Here is a 22,899-nt window from a genome sequence, read left to right on the forward strand (position 1 = left end):
CTGCAGCTTTATTTGTTTTACCCAGAAACGAACTTCCTGCCCTCTGTTTAACGCACGATAGCTTCTATCTGACAGCACAGTATGGTGATACTTAGTGAAAAATTCATATCTTTGTGTGGTGTTCAGCAACAGCTGCAGTTTTGAAAATACTTTACAGTAGTCTCTCCTGTTCCGCTGCGTAGCCGAGATGGCGATCGTTCAGTGTGGAAAGTGTCCATTGTTTCCTACTGTGTCCCGATACCTATTCTATCAAACTATTTAGTATGCCAGAAAAATATTTAGTATGTCCCATTACATACTGTAGTATGTGAAATGCAGAATGCCAAAAATATCAGAATGTCCTACTCCATCCTGTCGTATTTTGCAGTATACAGGCCAGCAGGCTATTTCGACTGTTCTGACCCACAATTGTCACATCAGCTGAGCAGCTTAGAGTTGGTGGTGCTTATGAGACACTCGGTTGAAATTCACAAAAGAAGAAAGAGGCATTAAAAAGAAGTGTAACGTTAAGTTAGTTTCCAAATTGCATCCTTATTCCTTTCACTTAAAATGTCATGCTAGAGATAGTGACGGATGTGACCAAGAGGGTCAAAGTTCAAAACACATTTCTATGAAGACGTATAATGTCCATATTGTATGCATACTGCATGCGACAGCATACTTTGTAAGGGAAGCTGCATTACATAGTGAAAGTAAATGGAAACAAAATGCAAATCAGGATGCAGCTATACTGAATTTTTGGACCGTTTTGAGTGCATGATTCAGGTACTTATAATGTACTGCATGTTTCCATACTTGACAGCGTGAACGCATTTAAGCAGTCAAAATAGTACGTGCGTAAGTATGTGACGTGGAACAAAAAGTGATGTAGATAACGAAAAACGTGTAAAGGCCCACGCCTCCGAAAGAAAAGCACAAAAAAGCAACGCAGTCAGTTTCACACAAGTCCCTTTATTTTCAGAAGACTCTTTAATTGCATCAACATGGCAAAGATAGTTCATTTGTAAATCATATTAAATATCCACATTTCAAATTCAAGGTAACAATGAATTGAGATAAAGTTGCTCTAATATTTTGTCTTTTATAACCATTTCAAAGGAATCTTATCGATATATTTCATTTCTCTGTTAACAAGTCAGGGGAAAATTATCAGACAACACTTTTCTCATAAAACAATACAATTATCAGAAAATTAACAATTTCCATATAAATGCTTTCGGTTTATGAATTTTAATTTTGTAAAAAGTATATATCACAGTGATGTCTGTCATTTTTTTTGGGCACAGGTATTAGTCAATGGATCAAAAAGCAAAAGGAGAAAATTTAACAAATTTTTTCTTTAAAGATGCTGAAAAAATATTTGAATAATTTAGTTGCGGATTTGGATTCTACGTCTTCTACTTCTTTCTATGATTATGCTAATCAAAAAGCTTTTTGGCGAGAGGCACCTAACTTTATTATCATTTCAAATAGCAACTACAAACTAGAAGTGCAAATGACACATGACTTAAAAAAAAAAAAGCATCCAACTACTGCCCCTTCGTTCTCGTTCATTTCGATCGTGTAGTGCAAATTAGGGGAACAGTTCTTTCAAGTCATGCCGAAGTAGTCTTATCAACCAAACAACAACAACAAAACCCTTAAAATACTGACCGATAGCAATTGCACTTCACATTTCACCAACAAATGGCAATGGTTATGACACACTGTATGAAGAGGAGAGCAGTACACAGTCATCTATACAGAAAAAAATGCCCTCTCAACACAAACTCTACAAAAAAAACCAACAGACGGACACATAAACAATTGCACACCTTAAAGAGATGCTCTCTGTTAAGTTAAAAGGCAAATGGTAACTGACTACTGAAGAGCAAGGTTGTGATGTGATTAGCTCATGGGATGACCTACACATATGAGCAGTAGCTTGGCACATCGAGTGAGTCTTTAGTGGAACGTCTGCTTCAGTAACATTCAAAAGTAACACTGACCACAGGCAGAGTTTGGATGAATCACAGCATTTGCAGTTTAAAGAAACGTCTTATTCAATGCTTAGATCACAGGTAGAAGTGGTGAATAAAAAAAAAAAAAAAAAATCTATCAAGACTTTGATCCCTCTTCACTTTACGACATACAAATCTGTTTGCATAGATTTGAAAATGTCTAATAAAGCAAACTGACCAGTGTCTAAGACGACTGCTGCTGCGTGAGGGTGTCAAGGCGCGTCTAAGGAAGTGATTCGTCCAGTAACTTTCTTAACAATTGCGCCCACTTCACAGCGACTCAGGAGTGTGGGGTGGGAAAGTAGGCGGGGTTTGAACCTCAGTTTTCCTATGTACAAATGAGTGCAATACTATTGTCTGAAGGTGCGCAGTTATCACAGGAAGAGCTCTAAACACTTTAGGTAAACCTGTTTTTTTGGAGCAGACTGATACCTTGTTGTCCGAGTCTTTGCTTTGGCCACAAAAGTTCCTACTTGTCAGAATCGCAGGTTCAAATTCCACTTTAAACCTTGAATTATTACTCACTCGGTGACGATGAAAATGTTGAGATGATTTTAGTTAAATTTCACAATGAAAGCAAAGCCACTACAAAAAAAAACCATGTTAAGGTTTACTATTTTGATTAAGCCTGCACCAGGAGCAATTCCTAGACATTTCCCTTACACTTGAACATGATGTACCTCGACACATGATTAGGAGGTTAGATTATAATCCTTTGATCTCCAACCAATAAAAAGAGGAGTACAATCACATTTAGTGGTGTAAGGGAGGCATTTAGCGGATGCTTCTGGACACAGCAGAGTACCTTGGGGAGAAACACCTCCTCTTCTTTTACGTCTGCCATCCTTTCGGATTCTTCAGCTACAGATGCAAGTCCTCTTGCAGTAAGGGCTGCGACATCTCCCAGCTTCTGTGTTTTAGCGAGGGCCGCTGTTTTAGCGTCACTAGCATTACATAGACCACCAGGAAGCCCAGCACCATCACCACACCAAGGAACGAACCCACGACCGGGGCATAGGAGTACCCGTTGACCTTGGGAGGAGTGGGCGGGTGGGGCGGGATGGGAGTGGGCGGAGTCGGCGGAGTCAGCTCGGGGGAGAGGAGATCCTGAACGTTTAAGAGGGAGCCGTTGTTCGGTAGAGGGCGGATGGACAGGATGTGGCACATGAGAGGGTAAAGGTCAACGGAGCGCATCGAGGTTTTGATGTAATTCTGTCGAAAGGCCGGTCCGCGGGCAACGAACACAGGCTGCATGCTACGTAAAGTGTTGTCATAGCCATGGTTTCCCACTGAAAAGAAAAGATGACAAAAAAGTAAATTAGCATAATGCATCATTAATTTGTAGGACTCCGGTTTTCACATCCCATAATTCACAGGTAGCTCTTTTTGTTGACAGATTTATTTTTTTTCTGGTACTGCTCCTCCAGCTGAAAATGTACGACACTCATTGCCTGCCTGAGCTGACTGGATAACTCTTAATGAATTACAGCAACACACAATCAAAATAGAAAATTAAATCAAAAGCCCAAAGACCTCAGATCAAAGCTTAGACAGGCTAACTGCTGCTCTGAAAATGTATCCGTGCTTTTACATTCCTGAGGAACTGACATGTGACGTGTTCTGCAAGTAAAAATCAATACAAGTTTATCAATGCTGCCTGTGACGGCAACATCAGCGGATTCAACTAACATCCAATCAGGTTCAAGATCTCATACTAATCATGCCTGGGGATTCTGATCACCCGTAATGATATGCACAATTTTAATGACAAATTGGTACCGAATGACAAGGCAATCTCAGATGCTAGATAGTGTCGAAGCTATTCAGCTGAGCTTTTATACAGCAGCTGTACTGTTCCCAACCCTTTCATTTTGAGCCACCAGGAGGTACAGATCCACTCTACATGACTCCATAATAATTATAAGTAAGTGGGCGTAATTGTTTATATATCATATTATGTATCACGTTGCAGGTTTTCCTTCCAGCTGCAGACCCCACCTGCTCATTGTACTGATTATCAAGCCTTCAACCAGAGAGGAGGAATTAAGCAATCAAATTAGCTGCTGTCAGCAAACTCAGTGACGCATGGTCTGAAGTCTTCAATCTGAAGAGGAGGCGCTTGATTTGTATTAGATGAGGAAAAATAATTGCACTTGGAGGCACTATGACACAAAAAAAAAAAAACTCCAAACCCACACGCACTCACATTCTCGCTGTTCCTACGGGAAAAGCAAATCTGGCTCTCTTTGTTAATTACGGCTGGTGTAACATGAGCTAGCTTTGGTTCAGTGACTGAAATAAATCTCCTGTGAAGCTATTATTAGAGCAGACAAAAGCTGCTTCTGAAACCTGCTGATGAAACCTGCTTAATGGGTGCAGCCGTGAAGCAGAATATTGTCTCGGCACAGTTTTTAAAGGGGTGTGAAGACGTACACATGAAGGGTCCGGTCCTGTTCTGCAAGATGGTCCAGCCCTCCTTGGCCTCCAGGAGGATGGGCATGATCCTGATGTTGTGCTGGTAATGGAAGTGCTCGGGAATGTCTTCCTTCTTGTACGCCACCATGTTGGGGTTTGCATCCATCAGCAGACTGTACACCTCCTCGACCTTCCCTGCAACAGACAAGACGCAATAGATGCAAAAATTATGTTTCAGTATATGCGGCAAGAATAAGAGAGAAACTTGATTCTCTTAAATATTTTAAGTGAAAGGTAAAAGTCCATTTGATTCTAGATTAGAGCTACATATTCCTAAAATGTACAAACATGACTACAGAATAGCAACAAAAAAAAAACTTCATTTAAACAGATTTAAACATTCGTCTGTGCTCAATTTATCCTTTTATTCGACTGATTACAAACTTATTCCAGGATATAATTGGAACATCTGGATTTGCCTGATGTAAACCATATACATGGCAACAATCGAAAGGATCACTACTTTGCTGATTCTGAGATCATGGAGTGACCAAATATGCCATCCCCACTGCGTACTTACCGCATTTTCTGCGGTGCACGGACGCGACGGTCTCTGACTTGTTTGCATTTGGTTGTGCAAGTCCCTGACCCTGTCACATCTCCATACTGCCCCTACACCACCCTCACCGAACTTGTGCATATCGCATCGTGCAGATGTGTTGCAGTCATTTTTGAGGTTGAGCACAACCAACGCTCCAAACAGGTCCACAGTACACCAGGCATCATGCGCACATGAAAGTGTCGTCTAAAGCCTGTGCATCTCTGGCCTCGGCAAACTCTCAGCAAGAAAGCAAATGAATGTGTTTCTAAAAATAGCATTGGCGTTACCTTCTTTGGGGAGGATTCCCACCACTGGACTCTTATCCACCCAGGTGTACAGGTCTCTGCTCACGTACTCATCCAGTTCTATGATTTTATCAGCGGATAGCTGTGCCATCCCGTGGTCGCTGGTCACTATCAGGTTCACCTTCTCGTACAGCCCGGCCTTTTTTAGCTCATTCATGAGGAAGCCGAGCTTCTCGTCGATCCCGGCGATGACTACGTCCATGAGGGAACTCTGAGGTCCAAAGCTGTGCCCACTCTCATCCGGCTCCTCCCAGTACAAGACTCCGAAATCCACCGCTTCGTCTTTAGGCGCAGAGAACCACTCAATAATCCGTTCCACTCTGCTTTCAAAAGAGACCGAGGCGTTGTATTGGAGGTACTGAGTGGGGAACATGCCGTGGATCTTTACATCAGAACCCGGCCACATTGCCGCCCCGCTGCGGCCTCCAGCTCTCTGAATGGTCACCCAGAGAGGCACGGCTTCCTCCCACCACCGGGATTCATAAATGCTGTCCGTCTCCATGGAGAAGGACTGGTTCAGAGCGGGGTCGTACATCTCATTGGCCACGATGCCGTGTGTCTCAGCATAGAGCCCCGTCACTAAGCTGTAATGGTTGGGGAAGGTTTTGGTGATGTAAGCGTTCTCCACGAACTCCACCTTGACCCCCTCATCCATGATGCTGCGGAAGCTGGGAGTCGGGACTCGGTCGATGTAGTCCCAGCGGAAGCCATCGAAGGACACGAGCAGCAGCTTGGGCTGCTCCTTCACACTGTGGTCTCTACGCCCATGGTGGTTCAGGCGATGGAGGGAGACCAGAGGCAGAAGCAGGGCCCACAGGCAGATCAGAGAAGTGCAGCCTCCTCGCAGCAAGTAGCCCAGCATAGTGTAGCGCGTGATGACACAACCTGCAAAGATACACATAAAAACTGCTAAGGCAAAGAAATGAATGCCTGTTATCTGGAAAAATAAAATATTCGGCCTCCAAATTAGGGCTGCACCAGGGCAGGGCGATATGGCTCTAGGATAACATCACTATATTTTTGCAATAACAATATTCTTGACAATATGACAAAATACTGAGACATATATTAGTATTCATTCCATGAATATCAAGTTGCAACAAATATGTCAACGTAAACATAACAGTTGACCTTTAAATATTCAACATATTATTGTGGTTTGCTGTACAGCTGAGCTTTTGTAAGCAAACCACTGCCACATGACTGAAGTTGCTCAACGTTTTGGACCCAAACCTTCACCCAAGAGCCGCTTTCATTCTTGCTTATCGTTGCTGAATTGAAAATGATTTCATCAAATAATATAGTCATGATTTTATCTAACAGAAGTCAGAAAACTGCAAATATTGCCAAATATATTTCTTCATACCCATAGTTTCAAAATAGGATGTTCAATACTCATTGATTAGTGCTGTGGCAATACATGTCCAAACTGATCGATAGAAAGTGAATTCACTACTATGTAGTCATTATATCAATCAAGCAAAAAAGAAATGAATAAATGTGGGTTTAAAACTGTTGGTTGAGCAACAGGAGCAACTGAAAGGTGGCACCTTGGGCCCCAGTGACTTGCTTCCCAATCAGAAAACTAATAAATAGATAAATAAATATTGAAAGTAATTGCTATTTTATCCTGCATATGACAACAAAGCATACGTTAGGTGATAAAATGTTTTTGTTTTTTTTAATCAAAATAATCTGTCCTATACCATTATGTTGATATTAGTTTGATGCAGCTCTACATTGTATAGAGTTAATAGATGACCAGCAGTTTGGCATCATCTCTGAAGACATTACAGGTCAGGACAGCAATGATGTCATTGGAAAATTGGCAGACTGACGATGCAACGACTGCACTGCATCTGTAAGAGCGACTTATTCCATTTTGTAGTCAAGGGAAGCTTCCTATTGACATTACAGAGGAGACAGCTTCAGTGTTGGAGCCTTTGTTCTGCAGTGCTATGAGCTAAAACACGCAGTTCCACCTGCAACAATAACCACGTCCAGTAGCGAGTCCGATTCACACGCAAACAGAGGCGACATACAGGCAGATTAAATGCACAAATTCAAACCTCTTAAAAACACCGAGCTGTCAACAAGCTTACCTTGTTATCAGATCCTGCACACTGGCTCCAATCCTTCCTCCGCACGCCGAGATAAACAACCGGACTCGGGCAGTTCTGCACGAAGGAAGTCCCGCCTATCAATTCACTGTTTTTCTTTTTTTTTTTTGTTCTTTTTTTTTTTTTACCCTTTTGCTGCTTTTATTTGCAGACATGAAACCAAACCAGATCACATGGAGACAAAAGGCTGTCCCGTGTTTTCTGCAGGAGCATGCTTCGCCTCATGAGGAACTGCACCCCCCAAATTTCCCTGCCATAGTCAAAAGTGCACAGGTCCCAATGACGTAATGTGGGATGGGTGGGAGGGTGATCCAGTGTTATAAATAGACATCTTGTGTGTCAGTCAGGTTACATTCAATTTGCTTTAAGAGGACAAAATCTAATTTAGGAATAAGCCAACACTTTGGCCGATAAAATGCATCACTGTGAACAAGTTTACACTTATACCTAATAAAAAAAAAATAATGCTATACTAAACATTTTATAATTCAAATACATTGCAGCTTTGGATCTTATAGCAATTTCTCCCAGATGACAATACTGAAACAATGTTATGGAACAGCCGACTTCCAATAATCATGACAAAATCTGTCCACAAGGTGTCAGTCAAGTCCTATCTACAAGAAGGCCTGTTTGGGCCACAGTTTGACTCCCTTCACTTTCTATTACAAAGAAAAATGGCATCTCAATAATGTCTCTGCATGGTGATACTGAGACTATTTCTGACCTACTGACAAGCACTTCCATCTCTGCAGGGACAGCCAGATCTATTTACTGATGCTCAATCCTCATTTACTATCAATGCAACGTCCTGCTACTTTTCTAAATGATTTCGGTGACTTTAATTTAATGATTATGAACAAAAGCTTCCTCAGCTAATAAATGGATCTTTTGGTAACTTGTTTTGGCAGCTACTGTTTCCAGGTCAAGTATGAACTCAGATTTTAGGACAACACATGGGCGGTTTAATCTGTTAAAGGGATCCCTGGGCAACTATTTGATCGTGGTGATTTAATAAAAGGCCACTTTATCTATGAATATGAAGTCTATCATGTGAGCACAAGCCGCTCTAAAAGACAGAGCAATAGTCTTGAACACAGATGAAAAGTCCTTGAAATACCCCCCCAAAATTTTTTAATTTAAACTATTTCACAACAACTGGACAACTCCCATCTGTTGATGAAGATAATGTGCTGTGATAGAAAGCTCCAGGACAGTTGATAAAGGAACCATGAGTTGAAATTGTTTTGTCAGCTACTATTTCGATGATCTCATTTTATTTCCTCGGAGATCGAAGAGAAGAAGCTGCATAATATCTGTTCTGGGAATTCAGTGGGCTAAAACAGGAGCAATGATTGATCTCATGTTTGTGTTCATTTAAAGGAGGAGGGACAAATTAGTGAAAATACCTAACTTAATTTAACTGCAAACGCTTCAATAGAAAAGGACACTGAATGATTTAATCTGTATGTTTTATTTATGTTGGTTTCTCCTTTAATTTGTCAGAATATATGTCAGAAATTTTGTCACAGTATATTAAACACAAACAGATTTTGATCAAACTATTATGAACACAATGACAAACAATCTTAAAACCTATTCATTTTACATTAATCTTACATTTTTAGATGTTTTTTGCACTGATGGATGGATGGATGGATGGATGAGATTAATTTGATACAGCAGCTGCAGACAACACAACCACAAAAGATGCCAACCTCAAATGTACACATCTACAAACTAGGAACAAAAAATTATTAAAGAAAGAAATTTGCATTAATAAAGGAACCAAAAAACTTAAAAGATATAGTAGAAATACAGTGTTGGAAGTGCAATGTGATTGACAAATATCTTCATATATATAGATATTAACTGGAGTGATAGTTATGTGACTTGTGTTTGGGTCATACACAAAATACAAAACGTATTAATTGAATGTTGAATGTCCATTCACCCTTTATGGCCACATGGACTCTTTGGATGATAATGTTGGCTTTGTTGGTCGGTTCAGCCCTTTGGTCCGACTAAAATATCTCTACAACTTTCTTTTGCTTGGTTTACCATAAAATGTCCCTCGATCGCCAGCAGCAGGTTGATATTTGCAGTTTTAGGGGAAACGTTTCATTCATCATTGGATAGACTTTCACCAAATTTAGACATTAAGGTTCCTCTCAAGATCAGTTAATGAATACATTTGGTAATCTTAGCTCTCTTCTTCGTGCACCATCATCAGGGCCAAATTTGAATGTGTCCAGTGGTTTGTTTTAAGATCAAATAACCATAAAACTGTAGGCACTCCCATCAGCCTCAGCTGCACTTAGTGCTGAGTGCTAATTAGCAAATGTTCGCATGCTAACTTGCTACTACAAGAGGGAGAATATGGTATGGAGATTATACCTACTTAACATTAGTATGTAAGCATTATAAGCATGCTAATGTTAGCATCTAAATCGGAGTATCATCCCCTACGACCAGAATGCCTGTATTCATCTTGTTTCAACAGTTTCGCAAGTATAATCCACTTCACAAGCCCAAAATTACTGTCTCAAACAGTTATATACTTTAATGCATCAATTTCCATAATCCATCTGAATCCTTTGGAGGTAATCTTGCCCTCCAGATTGATTTTTTTCCAGCACACCTTTTCCCATTTCAACCAGTCACTGTTTCGCGTGGCCTTTTGTAGCCCAAGAAAAAACAACCATAACCTCCTCGCTACATGACTGTACTCTCAGCGAACTTTCATTAGTGTTGTGTCGTAGTTTAAGTGATTTGATACATGCTTGATTCCAAGTAAATGTATTATGATATAAAAATGTGCACTTATGATACACAATGTGCGTGGTGATTATAATTGGTCACGTTACGAGTAGTAAAACTAAAAAAAACTCCCAACATTTTACATTATTTAATGTATATCCTTTCAAAAAGTCTGCAGTGAACATGAATTAATTTGATGCAGCAGAGAGGTGTGCATCTACCAAGAGGTACTGTCGTCACATGAAGACATCAGAGAACACCGGCTGGATAAGACGGAGACATTTAGTGTTAATGTTTGTCGCACTGGCTGTAACATATTGACTCACACGTGTGAGTCTGTAACTTTTCTGGTCCAATAATCAGCAGCGTGTCACTTTAAAAGCTAAACTATTATGTGTTGTGTGACGTCAAGAACACTGGCACCACGCTTTACAAGATTTTATCGACCCATTGTGTGTGCGTGCATGTGCGTGTGCGTGTGTGTGTGTGTGTGTGTGTGTGTGTGTGTGTGTGTGTGTGTGTGTGTTCTTGTATGTGTGTTTTTGGAAGCTCAAAAATGTCTCCAAAAAGACAGACAACAAATGTGCATCCATAATATATGAAAAAAAACAAAAACCACATCCTAGCACAAAGAGAACAGCCAGTATTGGTCCACCTATCCTCACTTTCAGTCATTTTTTTTTTTTTTAAATTGTGTATTTATTTTGTGCCTTTCATGTAAATGTGTTGTATTGTGTGTGTTTTTTTCTTCTTCCATTTAGCTGACAGTGTCAATCTATATGGGAACAGCAGAGCAGTCATCAACCTACCTGCTCCTGTGTGTTCTGGGTCGACTTCTAAAACTAGTCACGTCCACGTTGAAATGACGGGTTTTGTTTGTTTGGGCAGGAAAGCTCTGTCTATTGTGAGATCTGTATCTCGCTCTCTAGTGTTAGGTCTATTGTGGCGTCGCAAAAGAATGTGTAGGTTGCTTTTGTTGATTTCTGTAGATTGTTTTTATGGCCATTGTGTGCTTAAAACGGTGTGATGTACACTGTGAGGTAGACGCATTTCAATATGGCAGAACATGGGGAAAGCCTTTGTTTTATAGAAGAGGTTCTAGATGTTTTTTTGTTCAAACGTTCAAAATCGGTAGACTCACCACACTGTGTGGGAGTTTTATTATACATTGAGCAAATAGCAAAACACAATGTTCTTTTGATTATTAATGAGGTTTCAGCATGTGTTTTAAACTACTAAATAAATAATAAGTACATTGTGGCAGCAGATGCTGATGATGTAACCAGAATTCCGAGGATGATTTAGTTCCTATTTTTCTGTAAAACACCTTCACAAGTACAAAATACGACCCGTTAAGATATTAAGTATAGTTAAAACAATTAATCAGTAAGTAGAACCACAGGAAATGAAGTGACTTCAAATCCCCAGGTGTTTCTTAAGCAAACATCTTCACCTTCTCTTGTTGTCTTTCTTTGTCATGGAGTATCTTTTGGATTTGATTTCCATCCAGCATTTTTTGTGTGTTTTTGTAACATTATTAATCGCCTACAATCGTTTTTGCAACCTGAGACCCCAGTGTCATATGGTGTGATTGAATAAATGATAAACAATGGGTAAAAATGTTCCCTCGGATGATGAACTTGGGTTTCATTTAAGCTTGCAGGTCACTGAGCGGGTCATTCTGGGACTCGGTGGCCATCTGATGGGCACTTGGGCCTCAACCGCCGGGGCACACCGGCCGACCTGAAGGGCTCCTATTACTAAAGGAACTTTAAGCTTCTTTGGCTAACCAGAGGTGTCACTGTTTTGGATGTTGACACTTTTTATTGTGTATCACGGTGGTCCACAGAGATGACACCCGGGAAAATCATTGATTTAGACCCTTTGAAGATGAAAGAAGTTCTTCACAGATATACATTTATGTTTCTTGCCTTTAAAGAAAAAAACTTTACTATACAATGGACAGTTGGTGTTTTAGTCAGCTATGAAAAATATCATAATTATTATTGTGGCACACCTCTTTCAGTGATTTTACTTCATAGATTCATAATTTATTTCCAGTAGCCTATAAAATAAAACACAGGTGAACTAAAATGCACTTGTGCACAAGTTAGTCCTCATATTTCTACACCTGTCTGACATACTTATAGGCCTGGGGCACACCGGCAATTTTTCATGACTATATAATTGAAAAATTGTTTCCTTATTATGAAATAAATTCCACAGATGATAATACAGATTAACATGTTGTGTTCTGTATTGTTTTATATGGTGTCATGTTCCTACAGGAACTGGTGCCTCTGCTGTGATTGGCTGTTGTGCAGAGAAACTGCGGTGTGTGATTACTCTAGTTCTTTACAGCAGGGGAAACCCTACAAGACACAAAGCCCGCCAGCTCTTCTGGAGCTCTTCTACGGCCGATATTGTGCCATTGTGCCCATTTTTCTGGTCCTTTGTATTATATTTACAACAGTCTTTCACATCCTACATTACCCAGATAAACCGAGACTAGGCCCCGCTTTTATTGGCCTGCCTCCACTTTCACTCGCTGCCACCGCCGTCTGGTGGGATCTGCGCACAAAGAGCGCGCAGCCAATCACAGACAGACTCTGATAATTCTCGACCAATGCCCGCGACCCTCTTATTTACATAGAGATGTGACGAGCCAATCGGGAGTCAGCACAGGAGACGATTTTGACCCCTCTACCCAATGGCTGTGGGAGGTATAGAGTTTTGGGGAGTGCATATAATCAACATATTATCGAAGGTGCTTAGATATTGATCCGGTATTTCGAGGTAGTTCAAATTCACCTCTCTTGGCCCTTCGGGTTTGACCATAATTTTTTCCGGGCTTGGTGGAGAATAATTCCCGCGTAAAATGCCGAAGAGAAAGGTGAGTCTCGTCCCCGCCACCCAGCACACTTCACCGTAGTTTTTCCAGCTCTTGCATTTGAGGAAAATAGCAGTGCGCGATTTCTGTAGCGACGTCGAGGCAGGTGAGGTGATGCCAAAGTTTGAGGAAGCGTCTTTTCGTCCGCAGCCTTTTCAGATGTATTTAACGCGCCGTCGTTTATTCAGAATACATTTTATCAACAAGATTTTTTCTTTAATACACCATATATCGCCTTGTGTTCATGTCAATGGCCGCTCTTGTGGTCGTTTTATTTGCCACTTCCCTGTCCACAGTGCGCACTGGTGAATGTCAGACGGAGCCGCCGGATGGATGGACGCGTAAGGAGACGTGCGTGATGATAATTCTTCTGGGCGCGTTTCACGCATATATGAGGCTTATTGATTCGGAATCGTGTGTAATGAAACATTGGAAAAAAAAAAAAAAAAAAAAAAAAAAAAAAAAAAAAGATATGCCACCTCCCTGTCTAATTTTGGCTCTCCAGGGGTGATGAACGGTCGACGTCAAGCCGAATGAACAAACGCATAAACAGATGAAGAGAAAGGAAGAGAGAAAGAGAGGATCAGAGACAATTGCCGCCGTGTTAAAAGAGACCGTGACACTATCTAAACAGCATTGCACGACGAGCTCCAGTGCATTGTACCAGTGCATACATGGAAACTGGCTTTCCGACCACCTAAAAACTGCTATTGTCTGCGCACATTCGCCTTTGAGGACAGAGAATGGGGGGCCACCAGGGGCGGAGGTCGCCCACATGCAAATGATGCGATTGCCAACCTGCGGGCTAAACCAACATTTTTTCTAATTTTTTTTTTTCACGGTAGGGGTGGACTCCCCTGTGCACCGTCCTTACCTGCCTGCAGCCGGAATGTACCGTGTTCAATATATGATCAACTAAATGACGCCCCAGTTATTAGTTAATAACCGTGTCCGAATGAATCCACGTGTTTGGTCTTTTATTCTTTGGGGAGCTCAGTTTTTGGCATCAAATCAAGATGCTTCTATTAAAATGGCAAAAGCATCAAGAGAGCATCCAGCATCATCAGATCATTTGAAATTAGAGTCATCTCAAAGCAATTTTAAACATAAAAGATGGAAATTTAGAAGGGGATTTCTATTATGTGAAAGACAAGTTACCAGTGGTTTCTATTATTTTAATGCAAAATTAATAATCCAACAAATTAATAAAATCTTAATGATTAGTCAGTTTATGACCTTTGAAATTCTGAGAGTGCACCACTTCTGTCGAATTCTTCATTTAAGAATAATAGATAGCTAAAACTGTTTATGATAAAATTGTAATCTTTATCTGATAATGAGAAGGCTAATGTCTGCTCTAGCTATTATATCTTAATAAGTATGACTTTATTACATATTGCAGGACTTTGGAACTGTTTTGTGTTACACAAAACGGAGTCAGACTTATAGCTGTAACCAGCAATTATTTCCATCATTAATTTATCATTTGTCAATAAAATGATTGATATAATAGTTCATAAAATGTAAAAAAAAAAAGAAAAAAAAAGTATATAGTTTCCAAAAGCCTAAACTGGTTCTTTGCGTGACTGTTTTTATTTGACCAGTCCTCAAAAAACCCAAATATTCAGTTTATTGCCAGAAAAGACAAAGTCAACCAGTAAATGATGACGAAAGAGAGTGGTACCTGTCAATGGGAATCATTTTTGCTAAAAAATGAGATAAAAATGACAAATGATGAATAGATTATCAAAATATTTGCAGGTTAACTGTGTTGATAATTGCTTATTGAGTAATAGTTTCAGCTCTTGTTACAAATGTATCATATCGTCATTAGTTAGTGTGAATTTTGTTGAAGAGGTGAGGCATTCCTCTAAAACAAATTAAGTATTGAAAACAAATTTTCTGTATTTTTCTAAGCTGTTGATCTGTCTGATATGTCTTTGTTATTCACCCCCAGCTTCTTGTATTACTCCACTGGAAGGAGCTGTGGAGTAAACAATAGTGAACCAAATTGAGTTATCACAAGTGAAGAATTACAATGTGTCAATGATAAAAAGAATGAGAGAACTGAGGTATGAAACAGTTTTTAATCATGGTTGTCATTTTATTTCCTCCAGTCCCCAGAGGGTCCCGAGGGCAAGGAGGCCCCTAAAGTCACAAAACAAGAGGTAAATGTTTTGTGTGTGTGTGTGTGTGTGTGTGTGTGTGTGTGTGTGTGTGGGGGGGGGGGGGGAGGTGTGTGTTTGTGTGCTGTGTTTTTTTTTTTTTTTTACTGTACCGAGTGTGTGTGTGTGTGTGTGTGTGTGTGTGTGTGTGTGTGTGTGTGTGTGTGTGTGTGTGAGAGTGAGAGAACAGGCACATGACAGGTTAATCATCAGGACATTTGTGGCAGTCACCAACTAGATCAGCTCACGATCAGCCCACAAAGGTACAACTGATATCTCTCTCTCTCTCTCTCTCTCTCTCTCTCTCTCTCTCTCTCTCTCTCTCTCTCACTCTCTCTCTGTCTCTGTCTCTCTCTGTGTCTCTGTCTCTGTCTCTGTCTCCGTCTCTCTCTCTGTCTCTCGTTGATCATCCCTTCCTCCGGTAGCCCACCAGAAGGTCAGAGAGATTGTCAGCGGCGGTAAGTTCCGTTCTCCCCTCCCTGTCTTCACCTCTGTCACTGTCCTCTCTTTCCTCTCCGTGTCTCCCTTCATCCCGCCTCCGTCTCATGGGAGAATGAGTGTCATATTACCACAACTCAGAGTAAAGTCCTCACGCAGTTTATGGATTTGATCAAGGCAATCGGCATTTACAAATTCCATAAACATGCTCCCGGAGGATCGGGTCTGGCTTGGCGTGCATGTCTTTTTCTCTGTTGTCTTTGTCCATTCTCAGTGTGGGTCTGTTGCAACACCTTGTTGATATGCAGAGCTGCATGATTAGCAATGTGCATATTGAATTTATAATGTTCCAACATTCATGAGTTTAAATTATGTTGCCATATCAGTAACAAGCAAGCTGGTTTTTTTTCTTAATGAAATGCTAAGATATACTTGAAATGTGCTCAATTTGCATTAATACTAATGATTGTTGATGGTAACCGTGACAACATTATCTAGCAAATGTATCATTATTGTGTTTTTTGTGATCGTGCAGCTCTGCCATACAGACCATGCGTTTCTATGTGTGTTGTACTTGGCATGTTGAATTCGCCTGTGCTGAGTCTTTGCATGTCTTTATTTATTTGCATATTCACTTTAAAGGAATCGTTTGACATTTCGGGAAACTTAAATAGTCTCTTTCTTACCAAGAGTTTGATGAGAAGATCAATATCACTCTCATGTCTTGTGTCTGTAAGCTAGTTATGTAACAGACTGTTAGCTTAGCTTAGGATAGACTGGAAATGGAGGAAACAGCGAGCCGGCCACTGTTCAAAGATTAAAAGTCCAGACTAGCACCTTAAACACTTCCTAATGAACACCAAACTAGTTTTGGTTTTACGAGCAGTGTCGTCTTGTTTTTTTTCTCGGCCAGTTGTCGTTAACTTTTATGGAGCTTTGTTACCTGATTTGAGTATTATCAGACAATTGAATTGGCAGTTATCATAAAACATCTGTCCCAAATCAGGTACACAGGCTTGTAGGGACCGACTGATCCACTGGGTGACCTCTAGTGGCCGTAGTAATCATGACAAGAGCAAAGGAGGAAGTCAGGTGACATAGTATGAAAAGTCTGTGTAAGTAGGTAGGTTGGGAGTGGTTTAATGGATTAAACAGGATTTTCACCGAGGAGACTTTACCTTTTTAAAGTTATGTACGTAAGTTAACATATTTCACATTTTTAGGTGACAAAACATTTTTCCGAAGCCAAACTAAATCGTTTTGGGGCCTAAACGTAACCAAACTGTGACCATCTCAAAACGTTAGCCATGTGTTTGTTATTGTTACCGTGATGACAAAGGTCCAGTTCAGTCAGCAACCTTTGGGGCTGAAAAATGAATCCAACGCAGAACAAAAACTGCAGTTCTTCAAATGGCCACTTGAGGCTGCCTACAAAAGTTAAAATGTTTAACTTCACAGTAGAAATAAACGTCTACGGCCTGGTACCACAATCGGTTTTGGTCTCGATAGCCAATTCCCCCGTTCATGACGCCTCTATGGGTGGTGAATTTTTATAGAACTCGTTTAAATTGCATCAAGGCTGATAATTATGCATAATTAACGGAAGCGTTGTTTTGATTGACAGGTGGGTGCTGTGACGGTTAACTAGCCGCCTGGCTTCAGCAATTACACATAATTCAGCCCACCTCAGCTTCACCCACGCGTCAACTATTGGTCCGTTTTCTGATGAGCTTGGAGGAAGGCTGACACACCCTCGAGTTATAGGAAACCTATGGGACATATCACAGAGGCGACAACCATTATTTATATACAATCTACGGTCCAGCACGGCCGTCATTGGTCCTGTCCAACAGTCGCACGTCGACTGGCCCACATGATGTGTGATGATAACAACATATGCAGTAGACCTGACAACTATCAAACCGGGATGTCTTGTCATCGCTCCATGAATTCACAGCACTGGCTGTTTCCCGCCAGTTTTCAGTACACGTGTTAAGCTACGCTTAAGCGAGCTGTAGCTTTTCATTTACCCAACAAACACGGCATTGATATATTTATCTCGATCACTGTAAGAAAGAGTGTTTCCCAAAATGTTGAAGTTACCTGCTTTGAATGTGACACTGTTCAGGAAATCTTTGTGTTATGAGTAATTTTTGGGATCATTCCTGATTTGATATTTCCTTCGTAGTTTATGATCTCTTTCAGCAATCAACTTATTTCATACAATTTGACTCTTTTAACAGTTAACCAGTGCTGACAGTGGTGTTTATAGGTTACTATTCAGACTGCATAACTAAAATAGTTTTCCTTAATTTTCGATATATAACTGTAAATGTTAAGCCTCCACCCCTCCCCAGTTCAAGCAGGATTTATGCCTTTTTTTTTTTTTTGGCCTGATGTGCACTATCAGACAAGAAGAAAAGAGATTTTCGGAGACCGAATCACATGATTGAATTTTATCACAGCTAGTGTTCCCGTAGCTCGTGGCTTCAGGGTGATGTTGTCGGCACTCAGCAGCCTGGAAAATATCTGCAGCAAACTTGCCGCTCGCACTGCATGGCTAGAATTTTTGCTCCATCTGACGTAGTCATTGCACAACAGTCTGAGCTCACTTCACTTTTAAAAGATGCAGATATTTAAATATACTTTGGCCCGTTGGTTAGAAAGTACAGCACCAGCGCTTCATTGTTATTAATATTTACAGTCAGATCCAGTGCAGACATTTCAATTCTTCATGAGCTCTGCATTCATCTTAATGAATTTGCTCAGCAGCTCCTGTGGTTGAAACAATATTATTTTAAACAGTACCGAAACAAATGTAAGTTTGGAGAAGAGGGGGAACTCAAGACAAACTAATATTTCTCCAAATGCGATAAGTTATGACTGAGAACGAACCATTCCAACTGTTTTATGTGTACTTTGCAGAAACCTGGTCCACCCAAGCCTGAGGCCAAGCCCAAGAAGGCTATCGTCAAGGTAAAACACACACACACACACACACACACAAATACACACACAAACACACAGACACACACACAGACACACACACACACACACACACACACACACACACACACACACACACACAAATACACACACAAACACACAGACACACACACACACGCAGACACAGACACACACACTCATGAATACACACACACTCATGAATACACACAAATACACACAGACAGACACACACATAAATACACATACACACACACACACACACACACACACACACACACACACACACACACACAGGCGTTGTCATCATATTTTATTTATAACTACATTCATCTGTAACAGTATGACTCACTTGGTTGCCCTTCATTACTAGTTTATGTGTGTGACCAAAGCTGCTCCATGTGAAACACACAAACTCCTCACATGTAAACATACTTCACATTTAGTGTCCGGTATTTATTTGTAATATTAATGGGTCGATAGCATAGTGTAAACATATAATTTGTGTATCTTTGTGAACAAATTTTGTTAAAAATAGGAAAAACAAAAATAGGATGCAAAAAATAATATGGCGGTACAGAACACTTTTCATGCACAAAAAATGAGTTTACATCGTTGAGTTTATATGCCGTGTATGTTCTTCCTCTCGTTTGTTCTGTACAGAAGGTGGTGGACGATAAGGGGGCAAAGGCAAAGAAAGGCGGCGCCAAGGGGAAGAAGGAAGACGGTCCCGCTCAGAATGGAGAGACCAAGACCAATGAGGTACGAGGCGCGGAATATAAAAAATAACAATTTAAATATATATCAGTGAAGAACCGGCAAGAAAATAATCTTTATTCCTTTATTTTGTCCATTTGTGTATAAATATGAATATGTGTATGCATGCACCGCACCTTTACTCCTCCACCACACAACCACTTTCTTACACTTATACTCTACACAACTGCTTTTCACTCACTCACGCACACACACACACACACACACACACACACACACACACACACACACACACACACACACACACACATACACACACACACACACACGCACACACACACAGATCTATGTGTCTCGTCCGTCTGTCAGTGTGTCCTCCATCAGAAGCGTCGCTCCCTCCTTGATGTCAGTGAGAGGGCAGAGTGAGACAGTCAGAGTTAAGGGTATGCTGGAGTGTTTCTAACCCATCTTCACTGTGTGTGTGTGTGTGTGTGTGTGTGTGTGTGTGTGTGTGTGTGTGTGTGTGTTTGGACACTAACAAATAACTTCTACTCAGTTGTATGTTAATCAGGACAAACATTGAGACTCTGTGTGCTGTGGAGTGCTGTGTTTATTAGCTTGTTTGGGAAAATGAGAGAGTTGAGAGTGATAAAACTGGAGTGAGAGAGAGAGAAGAAGTGAGGACGTCTTGCTTGCTTGCTGTGTGCGATGAAGTGGGCCAAGGACAACTTTTTACATCAGCGGGAAGGTTTGCTGCCACTCACAGAGATGTGATGTGAAATGTGATTGGCTCACTGCCTTCATAGACAGCTGGCTCCACCGGGGGAACGCACAGGAGACGGTCACCAGTCAGATCACAACAGCCAGATTTGATTCCCTTTACTGAGATCATGTTGACTCCTGTAGATACGAGAGGAAAAGTGGGTTCAACCTGCCAGTGGAAGCACAAATGTTGCGGAAATCAGGAGTGAAATACCAAATTAGCTAATCACAGTTTTTGCAACAAGATTTTAGTCTGAAAAGCATCAAGTGATAATCGCTTGAGCTCGCAGCTTGAAGCTCGGCCAAATTCTGGTTTCACCTCACATGAACTCCCACCTCACCTGAGCTTTGCACTGTAGGTTTCAGATTATAGGCTCAGTTCTACAGACTCAAAGCAGGTGGACACAACTTGCTTATGTTTATATGTGGATTTTGTTAACTTCAGTCGCAGCCAGGCGAGTTGTATTGTTGTATGTGGTGTTCATGCCGAGATAAGCCAATCATCTCCTGGCTGTAGTTTAATATTTATTCAACCACCTGCTGCTTCTGGCTTCATATTTATCAAAACTTAAACTGGTATCAATCTTCTCATTTAAATCTCAGCAAGAAAACCATGAAAAGTGTTAACATGAATCTATTCGTTGAGCTGTTTGGCTTGGTGGAAGCAGTAGTTCTTAGAAAAGTGACAAATGTATTAATCTTGAAATTGCATTTTGGTGATTTTTCATAAATGTGATGAAGCAAGAGTTTTTGGCCAAATCTTATCATTACACAACAGTTGCTTTGGTTTTCTACCTTAAAAAACCTAGTTCTTAGTGTCCCCAGACCACGACGTTATCCATACAACTCAGTGATGTAACATGCTTCTTACAGACTGAACAGGTAAGTTGGTGCTATGTGCAGAATGAATGTGGTCTGCGCCGTATAAATGGACGTAAATAAAAATGGACGTAGTCCCGGGTCTGAAAAGTGAAGCCAACGCTGAAGTGCCTGAAAGTGCAATACCACCGAGGGCCACTAGTGGCTGGCTTCATAAAATATAAAGTCAATACATATTCTCTACAAGTCATTCTGACTCAGACACAGTTCTGGTGACGCTTCTGAAAATAGTTCCATAATTTATTAGATATTACGCCTCGAAGAGGGGTTTGTTTCAGGGCATGTCTGGTTTGATTGGTCGGGCTCAGTGTCCTTGGTTCTCAGTCAGATCATCAGCGTGTCCAAATATTCTCACTTTTGGCCGCTAAAAAACACGATGTCGTCACCAAAATGAGTCGAGAGGCTTCAAAACAACAACTTCCAAACCGATGGATGGCATCAACGGTGGGTTACCGCTCGGTCTGCGCCCAAAGAGGGCTTACCTGCTGAGACCAAACTAAACCAGATGAAAGTTTGTAGCTGGGATTTCTACACGAGTTAACTTCAGTCCTTGCTGGAACCTACCGGGGTGGTGAATGGCAGTAACACCTGCATCTGTGTTTCCCACGTTTTCTTCCCTCCAGGCAACTGAAGCAGCAGAGGACGCGGCCGAGGAGAAGGCGTAAAGACCCCCGACTCGTCCCCTCTGACTCCATGGCAGCAAAGCATCTTTTTTTACTGACGATTTTTGTACCATGCTGAAATTTTTTTTTAGACTTGTGATGGTAGAGACGGACAACCAGCAGCCCCGCCCCGCCCCCTCACACTCCTTTTCACCCCTGTTTTTCGCTTGACTCTCACCCCTCCTCCCTCCTCCATTCTGTATCGCTGTACAGTACGCCTCTTAGAAGCAGGACGGCAGAATGAAGTGGTTTTTATCAGACAGCTGCAGATGTTCTTTGTTTTGCCTGAAGGGGGCCATAAACGTGACTGTTATGATCTTTAAACCAGCTTTGCCTTTTGTTTGTAGTCGTTTCTTCTCCGTAAAAGATGATCATCATTATTGGCTCTCTGCCTGTAATGGGGGGATGCTCCAATCGACCCCCCCTGACGGTTTAGGGTGACGGTTTGTGGGCGTGTATCAACAGTTCAGATGCAGAGCTGCGAGAAAACCAGCAGCTCCACAGTCGCCATGGGGAAGATCTGCAGCTTTTTAAAACTCCTAGTTTTTAGACTCACCACCACTGTGTTTTCACATTGCTCCTTTTGTATGTGTGTGCTGGAGTGAATGTGTTTGTGGGTCTCTGTGTTTGACTTTGTTCCCCCCCCCCCCCCCCGCCCCCTCTTCCTTTTTCTTCCCCCCCCTCCTGAGCACCTTGTCCTGCAGCAGAGTGACATAGCAATAATGAGTGGTGCTTCTGTTCTAGATGGCTCTATTGGCTTTGGACCCTCTGGGCTTCATCCTGTTGGGAGAATATTTTGAAATAAAAGAAAAAGTTGATGTCACGCGGGAGTTTTTTTTGGTTCGTTTTTGGGTGTCTTTTCACTTACTGGTGAATACAACTATTGTGTAAAACACAGCATGTATGTTCACTCTAGATGGACCACAAGGCCATTTTTTTCACCAGTATACTGTAGCTGGATGTCTTCAGTCTCCATGAGGCTGCACGTGTATGCGTGCAATACGTGTTTGAGAGCTCCTTTTCAATGTGTTCAGGTTTACATGTACTTTTTTATAACCAACACAAAGCCACTACCCTTTGTGTACATGTTTGTGTGTGTGTGTGAGTGAGAGAGAGGGGTCGCCAGGGGCACGTGGCTGTGTTAAATACAACTGCTGTGTCAGGAAGTGAAAGGTCAGCATTTGCCAGAGTGGTTGGGACCTGTGAAACGGTACGGTCTCT

General features: G+C 41.3%; 2 protein-coding genes across 4 annotated transcripts; one reads left to right on the forward strand and one right to left on the reverse strand.

The window, feature by feature from the left end:
- Positions 1-935: 935 nt before the first annotated feature.
- Positions 936-7,684, reverse strand: enpp5 (ectonucleotide pyrophosphatase/phosphodiesterase 5). Its single transcript, XM_069158596.1, has 4 exons — positions 7,424-7,684; positions 5,304-6,206; positions 4,434-4,610; positions 936-3,289 (listed from the first exon to the last, which is right to left on the reverse strand). Exons 2-4 carry the CDS (start codon positions 6,181-6,183, stop codon positions 2,862-2,864), a joined length of 1,485 nt encoding a protein of 494 aa, XP_069014697.1. The 5' UTR covers positions 6,184-6,206; positions 7,424-7,684; the 3' UTR covers positions 936-2,861.
- Positions 7,685-12,906: 5,222 nt separating this feature from the next.
- On the forward strand, positions 12,907-22,501 carry hmgn3 (high mobility group nucleosomal binding domain 3). 3 transcript variants are annotated; one of them, XM_069158598.1, is made up of 7 exons: positions 12,912-13,094; positions 15,209-15,259; positions 15,682-15,714; positions 18,620-18,670; positions 19,322-19,420; positions 19,719-19,818; positions 21,640-22,501. In XM_069158598.1, exons 1-7 carry the CDS (start codon positions 13,080-13,082, stop codon positions 21,645-21,647), a joined length of 357 nt encoding a protein of 118 aa, XP_069014699.1. In that variant the 5' UTR covers positions 12,912-13,079; the 3' UTR covers positions 21,648-22,501. The 3 variants fall into 3 exon arrangements, with proteins under 3 accessions (XP_069014700.1, XP_069014699.1, XP_069014701.1); XM_069158599.1 differs by lacking the exon at positions 15,682-15,714 and having other exon boundaries at positions 12,907-13,094; XM_069158600.1 differs by lacking the exon at positions 19,719-19,818 and having other exon boundaries at positions 12,918-13,094.
- Positions 22,502-22,899: the final 398 nt, after the last annotated feature.

This window comes from Embiotoca jacksoni, unplaced genomic scaffold, assembly GCF_022577435.1.
Source record: "Embiotoca jacksoni isolate LCO1_2020_lvr unplaced genomic scaffold, fEmbJac1.0.p SCAF_23, whole genome shotgun sequence".
Lineage (NCBI taxonomy): Eukaryota > Metazoa > Chordata > Actinopteri > Embiotocidae > Embiotoca > Embiotoca jacksoni.